The 15,253-nt window shown below is 42.0% G+C and overlaps 1 protein-coding gene across 6 annotated transcripts in view; it reads left to right on the top strand.

Moving 5' to 3' along the window:
- MFAP3L (microfibril associated protein 3 like) overlaps positions 1-15,253 on the top strand; it is a 41,149-nt gene that overhangs the window by 17,262 nt on the left and 8,634 nt on the right. The window contains exons 2-3 of one of the 6 annotated variants that reach the window (XM_025386703.1): positions 3,255-3,388; positions 3,979-4,409. The exons of 1 other annotated variant lie outside the window; for it this stretch is intronic. In XM_025386703.1, the coding sequence (XP_025242488.1) occupies positions 4,112-4,409 (298 nt within the window). In that variant the 5' untranslated portion in view covers positions 3,255-3,388; positions 3,979-4,111. Of the gene's footprint in view, positions 1-3,254; positions 3,389-3,978; positions 4,410-6,200; positions 6,339-15,253 lie in introns of those variants that run through there. 4 more of the 6 variants (XM_025386702.1, XM_025386708.1, XM_025386704.1 and 1 more) reach the window with 4 other exon arrangements.

Here is a 15,253-nt window from a genome sequence, read left to right as displayed (position 1 = left end):
TTAAAATAGGGGTAACTCTCAGTAGGTGTTGCAACAAAATCCAGTTGTATCACTCTACGAATTATTCATCAGAGTAGATGGGGCAATACCCAAATTGATTCTGCCAAGGAAAAACAATAATATTCATTTAGTACAAAACACCCCTTACACAAGAGTTCCTTTTCCTTCTAGCTCCAGAAATACATGGGCAACAGTCTTATTGATTATAGGTGGAGAAAGAAGAAGTAGGACTGAACAAAGCATTTTATTAAACATTTTTAGCTAAAATACAATGACTGGGAGGTAGGGAAGGGGTCAAAATAAAGAACATTTGATATTTGCTAAATATTTCTCTTTTGTTCTATATATAGAAAATAAAGTAGTCTATCAAAGTTTTCCCAAATATTATGAGGTTTAACAACTTGTCCATTGTAGCTTTTGTTAAGCCTGCTTTGGAAATCTGTGGTCTTTGTTCTTGTATTTTGAAAGACTGCATTTTAAGCTGCTGGATTATAGTACTTAGGGTTTACTCTTTGCTGGCTCAAATCCCTTTCACAATGTTAGATTGTTATTTTACTCTTTGCTGGCTCAAATGTCTTTCACAATGTTAGATTGTTATCAGCTAAACTTTTTTTTTTTTTTTTTGGAAACAGCATCTCGCTCTGTCACCCAGGCTGGAGTGCAGTGGTGCCATGTTGGCTCACTGCAACCTCCGCCTCCCAGGTTCAAGTGATTCTCCTGCCCCAACCTCTCAGGTAGCTGGGACTACAAGAGTGCACCACCACGCCCAGCTAATTTTTGTATTTTTAGTAGAGATGGGGTTTCACCATATTAGTGATCCACCCACCTCAGCCTCCCAAAGTGCTAGGATTACAGGAGTGAGCCACTATGCCTGGCTCAGCCAAACTTTTCGTGGTGCTGTCTGTAAGATCCTAATCAAACAAGCTGAAAAAGTACATTTGCAGAATATTTTGCCAGCATCCAAAGTCATGTGATATCTTATGTTCTTCAGGCAACACATTGTAATTTGTTCTTAAATAATTGCCACTGGATTCCATATAAGCATGGCTTCATACAGCAAGTATATAAACATGATTATGGGTGCCTAGCAATATGGAAATCCTCCTGAACTATATGTGTAAGTTTTTGCTATCCAGGAGCTCTCCTTGTAATCGAGAAGGAATTTCCTCAACACAAAACAGAAAAGTGCAAGATCATACACCAGGGAGCAGTGTCAAGTTTGGTAGGTGCACATGCCGTGGGGTGATGAGAAAGACTAGAAGTTTCTACCCTGTGAGCTCTGGGACTTGCAGAAAGGAAAGGCAGAAGAGGGCCTGCATGCTGGATGAGTGGTCAACAAACATCATCTCTAGGTGGCACCCAAGCTATTCGGTGCCCCTCCTTCCTACCCAACTCCAAGCCCATAGCACCTAGAGAACATATCGAAGTTATCTGTGCATCTTTCCCCTACTAGACTGTGAGTGGACATGGTCTGTGGTTTATTGAGCTTTGTGGCACTTCCCATCCCCTAAATCCTGGCAGTGTGCCCAGCACATAATAAATACCTTTTGAAAAATCTGAAGTGAAAGAGTAAATTGAGAGTGAATTCTTACTGAAACTGTTAATTCATTAGTGTTAATTTGGTGCTTTACTTTGAATCAATTTTCACAGAATTTTAGAGTAAAACGCTTTTATACAAACAACCTGTAAATGATGCATTATGTCTTCTGTACCTTAGTAACTCTTCCAGATGGGAGAGGATGAGAGTAAAAATGAGGAAGAGAGAAACTATTTTGCTAACTGAAATTCCTGCATAAAATGAAAGTCTCTGCTTCTGTATCTCATAAGGTCTCTAAGGGAACTAGATTCCATTTCAGAACAGTTGCTGTGTTTGTAGCCCAAAGCACCTACTGACATTATTAAAATATAATAGCACAGCAGTGTCCCCTTCTCTTTACTCTGCTAGCACAATGTGTTTGCAAGTAGAAAGCCAAATATGGAGAGCCTCTGTTTGAAAACAGAGTATCTTGAGATACGCACTTTAAAATTCAGTTTGATTTTCCATTTGTTGCATTCTCTTTAATTGGGGGAAAAAGTTGTATTTACCACCCATATTTATTAGAACCCATCTCCCAACCTGTCTTGTCTCTGATTCTCCCCCATGGTGTTTAGCCAGGCATCTGCTATGGCTTGGGCACCAGGGAGTCAATAATGAGTGACCCAGCTCTTGCCCTCAATATGCTCACCACAGAATACACCTAAGGGGGCAGCTCATGCATTCTCAGACTTGAGCCCCTGCAAAGGACCCAGTGCTGAAAGTCATTTATAATTATTTATAATTTATAATAACGTTGGAAAGAAAACTCAAGGTCTGGCTTTTAGAAGACATAACTTAAAAACAGATTCGAGAAGCATAATTTCAATAAAGGATGCTTTATACAATGTGCTAATAATTCTTGTTTATCAAGGCAACAGTACATACATGTTTGATATACATTTGATTGTGAATCCTTATAATTGTCTTGTACTTGCCCAAGACACACAGCCAGTGAAAGTGGTTCTGTCCAGAATCCTGGCCTTGTCTCTCTCTCACCCGAGGCCATGCTCTTCACAGCTGTTCTGTATTCAATAGGTCAGCTTTCCAACCACAAAGGAAACCACAAGTTTAGCCAAGTAAAGAAAGACATTTGCAAAGTCATGGCAGGGTGTCTATCATGCCACTGCAGTCTGTGCTATCTCCCTTGGCCACAGGGTTTCGGCTGGTGGCGTAATGTGTTGGCTTCCTAGGGCAGGAAAGCACTCCAGTTTAGTGGGGTGTATGGAAATCTATGACAAAACAAAACTCTTTTCTTTCCTACTGAAAAAAAATATGATCTGAAGCTAATTTATCATCACCAGGTGCCCCTTCAGTGTTACTGTAAGCAGAATTGAAATAACAACTTCTGCCTTTGAAGAAGGCATGGCTGTAGGATTAGAATGAAATGGAGGATAGAGGACTAGGTGAAGGTTAGATCTTTGGATATAGAAGTGCAGCCAACCATAATGTCTGGTGATGTTTCCCAGCCTGTGGAAGGCAGGTGAGATTGAAACCAGGGCGTACATGAGTGATCTGGAGCCCGTAAGTAACAGTAACACAGAGCAGAGAGTGCTAGATGAGGTGGAGCTCATAGGAGCATGGGAAGTTGAATGAGACAGTAAGGAACATTCTGGAAGCTGTAATGGGGAGTTAGGAGAATGCCAGAGTGATCTGATGCAGTCCTTCCAAATGCCGGCAGAGCCCAAGCCATGACCAGTGACATAGACTAGAAGTCACGTTTATTGGGAGAGAAGAGGTTAAGGAGCACCCAGGTGAACAATTAGGTCCTCCACAATGAAGGCAGGTAATGTGGAGGAAAGAGAGCTTGTAATGGTAAATGAAAGCAGCCTGAATCCATTTTTGAGCTCTATGAAGTAAAATATAAATTTAATATACAAAATATATTTGTTCTATAAAAGCTATGTGTTTTGATAGCAAAAAACAAAATTATGATTTCTGTGAGAAATATGATTCACATCCAGAACATCTTATGGTTGTATTTTGTTTAAAAAGTACGTAGGTTTGACTGGGTGCAGTGGCTGACGCCTGTAATCCCAGCACTTTGAGAGGCCGAGGTAGGTGGATCACCTGAGGTCAGGAGTTTGAGACCAGCCTGGCCAATATGGTGAAACCCCATCTCTACTAAAAATACAAAAATTAGCCAGACATGTTGGTGGGCACCTGTAATCCCAGCTACTTGGGAGGCTGAGGCAGGAGGATTGCTTAAACTTGGGAGACGGAGGTTTCAGTGAGTCAGGATCACCCCACCGCACTCCAGCATGGGTGACAGAGCGAGACTCCATCTCAAAAAAAAAAAAGTATGTAGATGTTTGTATTTTAGCTGCATTGCTAACATTTTATAGTATTTTTAATGGATGAATGCTAATGTTTATGTATATATATTTTTGTTTCCTTAAAAACAGGTTCTTGCTCAAGTACCAACTCTATGGACCCAGGACAGGTTTGTCCCATGACCTGCTGTGAACAGTGTGTTGTCTGATAGAAGATTCGGTTGGCAAACCATCTCTCTATTGCCTTACAGAGCAAGCAAAGAAGATGGATCGATTGAAGAGCCATCTGACTGTGTGCTTTCTACCTTCTGTGCCCTTTTTAATCCTAGTATCCACTCTGGCCACTGCTAAGAGTGTGACTAACAGCACTTTAAATGGCACTAACGTGGTCTTGGGCTCTGTGCCCGTAATCATTGCCAGAACTGACCATATCATAGTCAAGGAAGGGAACAGTGCCTTGATTAATTGTAGTGTTTATGGCATCCCTGACCCACAGTTCAAATGGTATAATTCCATTGGCAAGCTGCTGAAAGAAGAAGAGGATGAGAAGGAGAGAGGAGGAGGTAGGCTTTAAAGTTGTATCAAATGTCATAATAAAATATAAACAGGAGTTTGGGAGCCAGCACCCATGATGTTAGTTCTTCTCATGCAAATGATTTAAAGATCTCATCTTGTCTTGTTTTATCTAAGGCAGGAGAGCGAATATATATCCTTAAGGATTCAAAGAAGCAATTAATTCATTTTTTTCATTCATTGACACAAAGACAAAGGACAAACACAGAAGTCTTTTAAAAGACTTCTTGGAATTTTGTAATATAATACATCCAATACATTATAGAGACAAATGTAAAATGGATTTTCCTAAGTAATATATTCAATTTTTAAGGGAGTTTTGTTTTCTTTCATGGAGATGGCTGGAATTAACAATATAGCCATTGTTTATCATTAAATGTTCATTTAATTCATTGGCTGTAGATTTAAAGACCACACTTCTGAAAAGAAACCTCAGTGCAAGTCTCTGCCACTGGCTGGGATCGTTCTGTATTCCTGGAGACCTGGCTGCAGTTTCTAGGCTGAGGCTGGGAGGGAGGGAGGGAGGATGCAATAACAAGGAAGGATGTGGGGCAACAGGAGACTGCTTGGTTTTTAATAAATGCATTTGTGACCAAAAAGTGTGAATCACCTCACTCTGGGAAAGACTAGCCAGAGAGAGGATTGGGTCTTCGGGAATCAGTGCATTTCTTGTTTTAGATGCGAGAAGTAATTGTCTGAAAACCCAAGCCTGGTCAGATTGACCAGAAGGAGTTAATCTGCTTTCCTAGGCATTTACTGTGTGTGAAGTAGAGGGGTTGGGGTGGGGGAGTGAAAAGACCATTGTTCTGAAGTAGCAGCTTATTAGTTTCTTCCATTCACATTGGCCTCCTGTTCCACAGTTCTTTAACCAATGAGCAATCCCCAGAAGAGTTTCTGCTCCAGGAAAACCTACATTTTAGATCTCTTTCCCTCATGTTATCTTAATTGCCCTGAAAAAAGAATAGAGGCTAATGCTGTATATCTCCTTAGGAGCTAAGTGAATGGAGTTTTCTTGCAGTTGCCTACTTCTGGTTCACAGCTGTGTTCCAAATGGTTAAGGCTGCTAGCTGTCTAACTGGCCGGATTGTGGGGTTTGCTGTAGTGCTGTCACTCACATTGCTTTTGGTTAGCCAGTCAAGGTTGTAGAGCATTATAAAGCTTCTTCCTTTAAGTCAAAAATATTATATATTATGAATCGTGTTTAAGCTAGGAGAGTCGAACTTTTACCGACCAAGAGGAATTGTGGGACCATAGCAAAGGTAAATTAGAAGGCACCTTGGAGATGTTATAGTTCAAATGCCCCTTTACTGAAATTTGCCCAAAGTCCTGCTATTATTAAGTGGCTATGACTAGGCCTGTAATCCCAGCACTTTGGGAGGCTGAGGCGGGCGGATCACCTGAGATCCAGAATTTGTGACCAGCCTGGCCAACATGGTGAAACCTCATCTCTACTAAAATTACAAAACTTAGCCAGGCATGGTGGCATGCACCTGTAATTCCAGCTACTCAGGAAGCTGAGGCAGAATAATCTCTTGAACCCAGGAGGCGGGGGTTGCAGTGAGCAGAGATCATGCCACTGCACTACAGCCTGGGCGACAGAGTGAGACTCTGTCTCAATTTTAAAAAGTGGCTATGACCAGAACCTTTACTACTGACAGTGGAAAGATGAGGGAGCACAGCCCCTAGCCCACAGTGGTTTTGGTTCCTACAGCCCCTTCCTCCAGGACAAGTCAGAAGGCAGTGATGTCACACTTGTGAACAGAGGGCAGTAGCCGTGGTAACAAAGACACTGCAGCCCAGGTACCTTAGCAGGTCTTTCTGCAGGGCTGAGCCATCGCTAGGGAACCCAGGGCAACTGAATCAAAGGGAACAAAGACCCCAGACCTGGATCTCCCTTTTACATGGACCCTGAAGCAAAGGTTATCCCTGGGTATTAAAGAGCTGGGTTGGGGCACTGAACTCCTCAGTCCTAGAGAGGAAAAGAACTGTGGGAACAGCATAGTGCTGGGGCCTGAATTTCAGTTCCAACATTTTGAGGATTATCCCAAAGTGTAGTATCTTACTGCTTCTGAGTTACATATGTGGTGTCTTAGCGAAAAGGTCCTTAGAACTCCTGACTCAGCATTGGCAAGCTGACTCTGCACCGTGCCTCCTTCACCTGTATATTGAGGGCGTTGAACTAGTTCGTAGCTGTATTTGGCTCCATTTTCTTTTGTTTGTGGGTGCTAAGATGGACTATAGTAGTAGCCTGTCAGTAGACTCCAGGCTAGTGGCTGCCAGTCAAAAAAGCCTTTGGCGCAGAGAACCGCTCAATCAGAATTCAGCACTCTGGTTTGTAGCCAGCAGCCTTGCTGATAAATCAGTTAGCTATTTTAAATCTCTTTAAAACTTTCAAGTTTTAAAAAGAACTCGTGATACTAGCACTTGATGTTCCAGCTCAGCTTTTGTAATTACAATGCATGATGGTAATTTCAGAGCATAAGCAACATGGGATAATATACAAAGCAGTGTACCTAACAACCAGGCAATACGCAGAAAACAACAGAAACGAGAGATTCTTGCTCATAAAATATCAGAATCTGAGAGCTGGAATGGCCTATTGGTAAACCCATAGTCTTTAACTTTTCATTTTTGATGGGGGAAATGCCCATATTATAACATGGACATAGATTTCCATTTTTCAGGCCAATAGGCTAGAAGTTTAAATGGAGCGGTGTTGTTTTTCTTTTTTTTTTTTTTTGTTTAATAACTCAACAAAGAGGTGACTGAATATAGTATGAAAAATACTGGGCCAGGCACGGTGGCTCACGCCTGTAATCCCAGCACTTTCAGAGGCTGAGGTGGGTGGATCACGAGGTCAGGAGATTGAGACCATCCTGGCCAACATGGTGAAACCCCATCTCTGCTAAAAATACAAAAGTTAGCTGGGTGTGGCAGCACATGTCTGTAATCCCAGCTACTCAGGAGGCTGAGGCAGGAGAATCACTTGCACCTGGGAGGCCAAGGTTGCGGTGAGCCGAGATCACACCATTGCACCCGAGCCTGGTGATAGAGTGAGACTCCATCTCAAAAAAAAAAAAAAAAAAAGGAAAAAGAAAAATGATACTAATATCCTAGAACCCTATACACTAAGACTACTGTTAGAACCAAACTAACAAAATTATAGTTTTCATTAACAATTGCCATTTACTAAGTCCCTGCACCAAGTGACATATATTATTTCTAATCCTTATAATAAGCCCGACAGTGAAGTGTTATTAATCCTCATGTATACAGATGAGAAACCAGGTGAAACCAGAGGATATGACACAACCAGAGTGTGGCCAGCGGGTGTTCATTTTCCCTCCGTGACCCACCACATCATCCTTTAGATTCCCATAGGTGAAAAATGTTGAAGAGCCTGTCACCCAGACTGAATGAATGTGAGAAGAATTCCTAGATGGAAAAGGCATCCCCACTACCAAGAGCAAGGTCAGACAGCGTTAGGATTTGTGCCGGAACGTGTGTGTGTACGTGGCATGCACATGCACAAAAAGGCGCTCAAAATCATCGGTGAGTCACTCAGGGAGCACACTGCCATTCGCTTTGTGATTAGACTGGAAAGGAGCAATTTCATGTCTTGTTTCTGCTGAAAAGCTGAGAGAGCTGTTATTCCTGCCGGCCCCTCCAGGCCCAGAGAGAATGGGGCTATTTCCTGTCATTGGCAGGAGCAGCAGCTGGTTTGCTTTGCTTGCCTGGTGCTGTCACTTCAATTCCACAGATCAGGAGAGGCTCATGTGTGATCTCTATCTGGAAGACTTTTGTTTTTGTAGTTCAGCAAGATCCTGTTTGGGGTAGTCCACCCACCATAAAGCAGACAACATGCAACAAGCAATAACCACAAATGGCCACGAAATATACTGTTTTCAGTTTTCTTTTTGCTAGAAGTGAGTAGAAATGCATAGTAGCCAGGAATTAAGTCCTAACTATTTCAGGCACTAATTATCCAGTGTATTTTCACCATTGCTTCTTACTGTGACTTTAAACCATTTACATTAATATTAGCACCTAAGATAAGTAACAAGGGTTTCAAGAAAATCAACTGGTTTCAGCCCTTGTATAAGTTTGAAATTCTTCCATTAAGTTAGGTTTTTTACTTTTCTTGTGGATTTGTTTTCTGTACTCCTGTAGTGTCTGGTTGCCAAAAACAATTAAGCACTGAGTCCACAATTGTCACAACTGCTACTATAGTGCTACGGAATTCATTATTATAAATTTTGCCTCTAGTTTACATTGCTCTATTGTATTTATCCCTCTACTTTTGCAGGTTTCTTTGAATAGATTGTAATATGCCTTTTAACTAATTCTGCAAGGGACCATGACAAGCTGTGTCAGCCAGTGTTAAGACTGTAGTTACCACTTTCCTACTTAATATTTATATATCAAGAGGTCAGTGTCCACGGCATTAAATTTAAATTATCCTTTACCTCTAAGATCAGTGTAAAGTCCTATATTAACCTGTTATACTGAATTCTTGTTTAGTATATTAAATATTTGAGATTTAAAACACTCATCAAGGCCAGGTGCAGTGGCTCATGGCTGTAAGCCCAGCACTTTGAGAGGCCAAGATGGGAGGGTCACTTGAGCCCAGGAATTCAAGATCAGCCTGGGCAACATAGTGAGACCCTGTCTCTATGGAAAAAAAAAAGTTAGCAGGGCTTGGTGGCACACATCTGTAGTTCCTGCTACTGGGAAGGCTGAGATGGGAGGATTGCATGAGCTTGGGAGTTTGAGGCTGCAGTGAGCCTTGATCACAACACCGCTTTCCAGCCTGGGCAATAGCAAGATCCTATCTCAAAAACACAACATCAAATGGTACCAAACACAATTTATGATTTGTGAACATATTATTTATATATTATTGGAAAATATGTAATTATTAATATATGATTGGAAATTCAGAAGAATCACACTATATAGTCTTTAAGGAAGTTCTTTGACTTTTCTGAACCATGGTTTTCTTGTCTGTGAAACAGAGATAATCCTTTTTTACTAAAAGTGGGATTGTGAGTCTTAAATGCTTAGCAGAGGTACCTGGAACATAGCAAGCTCTCAGTAAGTGGCACTGCTATTATTATTGTTAATATTGTACTATATCCTCACAATAATATTTCAGTTGCTCAAATCCCTGTTTCTTAATATAGTGTGTTTTGTAAAGAAAGGAAAGAGTTTTCTGGGTAATTTAATATTCTCTCAATTTCTCAACCTTTTCAAAACTCAGTAAATGCAAAACAAATTCATATCCCTTAAATGTTATTTGAAATTTCAAAATAATGTCCTGACTGCTATGACAGTGAGTTTGGGATTCTCATCAGAAGCCTCCTTTTCTGGTGCATCACTTCTGCGTACAAAGGGCCTTTGATATCTAATGTGCTGCTACCTCAGAAGAAAGCAGTGTATGTGGAAATTACAAAGTATTATGCACCAGATGAACTTTGCATTTGCCTAACCCTGTGGTTCTCAGCTGGGACCTATTTTCTCCACAGAGGACATGTGGCCAAGTCTGGAGACATTTTTGGTTGTCATAACCAGTGGGGTCAGGCGGGTTGTGCTCCTGGCTTCAAGTGGGTACAGGCCAGGGGTGCTGCTAAACAGCCTACATTGCACAAGACAGACCCCTACAATAAACAATTATCCAGCCCCAAATGTCAATAGTACCCGAGTTCAGAAACTCTGCTCCTAACCCAAAGGAGCAACCCCTTGGCTAACTAAAGAATCATTCCAAAGTAGATCCCATAGAAGCAGTTTAATTTACATTACTAAGGTTAATTTTCTGAATTGAGCCATATCAAGTGCCAACCTGGTGACCACCATTTGTGTGTTTCTTCAGTGAATTGTGCTCCACTTGGGATGTGAGCCCAGATAGCTTTAGTCTTAGCAGTGAAAAGACCCTTCCAGATCCATCTCAGATACGGTGACAGCTAAGATTCCCAAAACAGAAGTGATTTATGTGAACTAAGTGTAGGGTGCTCTGATTTTGGAGGACCACCTGTAGCTACTCTCTAGAAAAGACTATTATGAACCCACATGGAATTACATACTTGGCACTTTAAATATTAAGATTACCAGATCAAATTAGCTAGAGGAACAGATGTTTTCTTTTCCAGGAAATAAAAAGACAGTAGGTTCTTTTCAGATATTAATACCTTGAAGTAGAACAGAACTACAGATTCTGAACAGCAAAATCCTTCCATCCCCACCTTCCTGAGTGAAAGCTTAGCTAAGCCTGTATTATCCCAGGCCACCTTTGCTCCGCATGATGTAAGAAATAGCTTGTTAGAGCTGCCCCAGTCCTCTCTGAAGAGGTCTCTTGGGAGGGTTGTGGGTGGGGCTGGGAAGGCACAAGAGCACTTGCAGTTTCTGGGATTCATAACCTGATGCTGCAGTGGCTTCAAGGAGCTGTCATCTTCTGCAGAAGCCTTGTAACAGGTGCAGCCGTGCAGTGCTAAATTTGCTTTCAATTATGTTTGGTAAAAAGGCATGAATCCTTTCTCTTCAGTAGCCTATATGTCACAAAATATGTGCCACATTTATAGACACAAACACATATGCACACATCTTGTACTTCTTTGAAGGGTGCTGATTCTACGCAATCCTTGTTTGAGTGAATGTTGTATTTCATTTATTGTTTGCATAAACATTTATTGGAACTCTCACTATCTGAATGTTTTTAAGTTGGTTTCAAGAAACTAACATACTTATTTTGGCAGATTTAAATTCTTCTCCTGGAAAAGCATGGGTGTGTGAGGCTTAAGAGCCAAAGTGTCTAAACAGGATCGTTAATACAGTTTTAATCCGTTTATACCACTCATTGGGAATATAGACAAACCATACGTCCATCACTGTTTACACACACGCATTCATAAAAAGATGTCTCTGAGGAAAAATAGGTCCTTTTTTTTCAAATAAGTGATTGGAAATTTTAAGAGCTTAGCATTTGGGTATAATGTTAATTTTTTTTTCAGTCAGCTTTCTCAAGTTGAATATGTAATTTTTAATGCTCAGTGATCCTAAGGTAAACCTGGAAAGATTTAAGGTTTTGGTAGAAGTGATGTTTGGAGAAAAGCTATGATTACGGGATCTGTGGAGGTTGTGCTCTCACTTCCCGTGTGATTCTTCAGTTCAGAATGCATTGCTCATTGCTGCTTCTTGCTGTACAGCAATAATTTACTCAGAAGTTGTTTGTGTGAGCATTAGTTCTGATGTTGTTGTATGTTGGTTTCACACTAAGTCACAGTCACCCCTGGACTGTAGAATCTCTTGCTGTTTACAGGTTTAATTGTAACCATAGGATGCTGTTGATCTGTTCTCTCATTGCTAGATGGGCTACCTGGCACTGTCCTGTTGAGGAGACATTGGGCCATACCACGTGGGTATCTCAGGTCAGCTGCCTTCCTGGTGTGGAACTGACCATGGTTATGGCTTCTCCCAGAGAAAGTGAGCTGGGGAGGAAAGCTCTGAACTGTGTCCCTGGGAAGAAACACTGTTCTTGAAAAGATACTTTTATATTACCTTGGTTTGTTTACATCATTACTGTTTTTCCAGTCAACCTAGGCTTGCCTGATTTGAAGAATTTCAAGAAGTCTAAGAGTGAGTCATAGGCTACTTTCATTTTAAGTTGTGATCAAATCAACCTTCCAACAGTGTTAACAGCCTGACGACTACCTGCAGTGCATGGGAGTGTCCCTTACCCTACATTCTCAGCAACATTAAAAAAAAAAAAAAAAGGAAAAGGAAAAGCATTAATGAAAGAAGGCTGAGCTAGGCAGGAGTCAGCCATCCAGGCTGCGATGAGTTGTGTGTGATAGAAGGGCCATGAGCTACCGGGCCTGCCCCTCACACCTACCCAGCCAGGCAGCCGTCACTTTCCACTGCCGGCAATGTCATTAGCGACTCCCCTATATTCTGGCAACCTGAAAGATGAAAAAGTTGTTTTAAAAATGACTGTAATCGCTATAAATGTAATCATAATTTACAGATTCGTGATTTTCTACACAGAGACACCATTCACATTTCTTGTTTTTGCCAATGATCTGTTCATAGCTTTTTCCTGTTTTTTCTTTTGGGTTTGTCTTGACTTGCTTGATTTATAGCTGTTCATTATGTTTTAGAGTCATTAAGCATTTGTCTGTCAAACATTCTAGAATTTTCTCCCGGTTCGTCATTTGCTTTTAACTTTAATATGGCATATTTCATAGGGAAAAAAATTAATTTAGTGGAAATCTGATCCACTGGTGTTTTCCTTTACAGCTTCTGAGGTGCTTGAAATGCTTTAAAAAGGACTTCCTATTTCAAGGTTATAAAAATATTTTATATCCTCTATCAATTTTATACTTTTAATTTTACATTTAGATCTTCAGAGTAGTTGGAATTTATTTTTATGTATCACATAAAGTAGGAATTTGCCTTTATTTTCTTGCAAATGAACAGTCATCTATCCCAATAGTCTTCCACCCCACCCCCACCCCCACCCCGCAATTTGAAACGCAGTCGTCTTCATCTTTAAACTTCCTATGCTTGGCTGCATCTGCTTCTGGACTTTCAGGTTTCCTCCATTGATTTAATCAGAGTTCAGACAAGGCCTTATTGGGAAATGGAGCAAGACTTGAGGATGGGGTCTTAACTGGGGTAAGTGTGTGAGCCTGGGACTTGGGGTGGGGAGAAAGGAGGCCTTGCAGGTGAAAGGGAGCATGTGGGAAGGTCCTGTGGCCCCTCTTAAGAAATACAGTAAGGCAAACCTGTCAGGGGAAAAGTCATGTAAATGAGGTTGGGAAGCAGGCGGGGCTCCCTTTCTCCTGCAGGATAGATATAAAGCTCTTGCACATTTGGGGCCCCTCCTGTAATCCGGCCCTGCCTTCCTCCATCTGAGCCCTTCTCGGTTTTCTAGTGGTCCGCTCCAGCGGCTCACAGTGTTCCCTCTCGTGCTCATGTGCTCCCTGTGACCTCAAAAGTTCTTTCTCTTTTACTCCCATTCCTCTCCCTACCTGTGCCAGTGGATCTGGGTTAGCAGTGGCCTCCTCTAGGAAGCCCTTGCTCTCTGTCCCCTTTAGTCCCTCCCAGATGCCATTATACTTACCACATGATGCTGTGGTTGTGTCTCAGCGTCTGTTTTTCTTTTGGAACTTGATTTTTTTATTGCAGTCAGGGGTCATGTCTAACTCATCTTTGTGTTCTCATCATCCAGCATGGAGCTTGGAACATAGTTTGCTCAATGATATTTGTTGACTGAATTAGTGAACAAGATAAAAAAAGATCACTGCCCTTCTACAAATGTCAGCTTTGTTGTGTGGCATAACCCATGCACTGCAGTACAGCTCAGAAACAACATCTGCTAGCTTTTGTCTTTGCAAAGGAGAGACTATCACCACAACACTGTTATCCACCTCTAGGAGATTTTCATCTTTAACTCTTGTGCCTGGAGTTTCTTGGTGAAGACTGTGACAGGTCCCTGGCAATTTCTAGTCTCCAGGAGACATGAGATGCAGCAGCCTTTGTCCTGCAGCTTGTGTGAGCATTTTAGTCTAAAGCCTCAGGTGTGCATCACCTTCCAGAACAGGAGCAGAGAGAGAGGGGATGGAAGAAGGGCATTTCCGGGGGCGGGGGGAGGGGGCGTGGCTACAGTCTACCCAAGGAACAGGAAGTGTGTGACTGAGCCCAAGTGCAGGAGGAGCGTGAGAGTCTTTCCTTTTCTATTCAGAAGGTCATAGCAAAATGGCTGCCTCTGTTGTTTCCTCCAAAATCATCGCATGTAGAACTGAGTTGGCATCCACTGCTGACATTTTGGGTTTTATTTGTGCTGAAGTGATGCAGCTTCATGAACATTCAGTGCATAAGCTTGACATTCCCACTCAGTGACAGTTTAAAATACATGGGGACTGCACTGTGTATCCCCACTTCACGTGTAAAGCACCGAAGATCTGTGATAGTCACCGTAGGTGTTCGTATAACTTTCTGGCAGCTGAAGTCGGGACCCTTCTAGAATGAGTCGCAGGGCCAGGTATTTATAGACTGATGCAAATGGTAACATGCAGCAGCAAGAACGTTTTCGAGATGTCCCTGTCTGGACAGGTGCCGTGTGGATGGAGATTCTTCTTGAGCATGAGTCCAAAGCTGATGTGGGAGGAGTCTCCAAACAGAATTTGCACCATCTTTAGTTTTCAGAGCTGTATATGGCAGTGGAATGTGCAGAAATCTTTATTTTTCACTAATGGAAGGGCAGGCTGAGGCTGAGAGGAAATATTTGGGGTCTTGGTTCCCAGAACAAATTAATGTATTGGCCTTTACAAAAAAAGGGGGTGGGGAATACAGACATACATAACCTTCGAGGCTGCAGGACCTTAGTTTTCTTCTATGCTAGTCTTAGAACTGTGTTGACTTGCAAAGAGTTGGACTTGCTTTGTGGTCTGGTAATAGTATATTCTTATCCAGGTCACATACTCATTTTACCATATCTCACCCAACAGAATTCTAAGTGACATTAACATTACATTAACCTGGCCAGGCGCGGTGGCTCACGCCTGTAATCCCAGCACTCTGGGAGGCCGAGGTGGGCGGATCACGAGGTCGGGAGATGGAGACCATCCTAGCTAACACGGTGAAACTCCGTCTCTACTAAAAATACAAAAAAATTAGCCGGGTGAGGTGGCGGACGCCTGTAGTCCCAGCTACTCGGGAGGCTGAGGTAGGAAAATGACGTGAACCCGGGAGGCGGAGCTTGCAGTGAGCCAAGATTGCGCCACTAAACTCCAGCCTGGGCGACAGAGCAAGACTCCGTCTCAAAAAAATAAAATTAAAA

The sequence above is a fragment of the Theropithecus gelada genome, chromosome 5, assembly GCF_003255815.1.
Source record: "Theropithecus gelada isolate Dixy chromosome 5, Tgel_1.0, whole genome shotgun sequence".
In the NCBI taxonomy this organism is placed as follows: Eukaryota; Metazoa; Chordata; class Mammalia; order Primates; family Cercopithecidae; genus Theropithecus; species Theropithecus gelada.
Note: the sequence above shows the minus strand (reverse complement) of the source record. Positions and strands in the feature narration are given on the sequence as shown.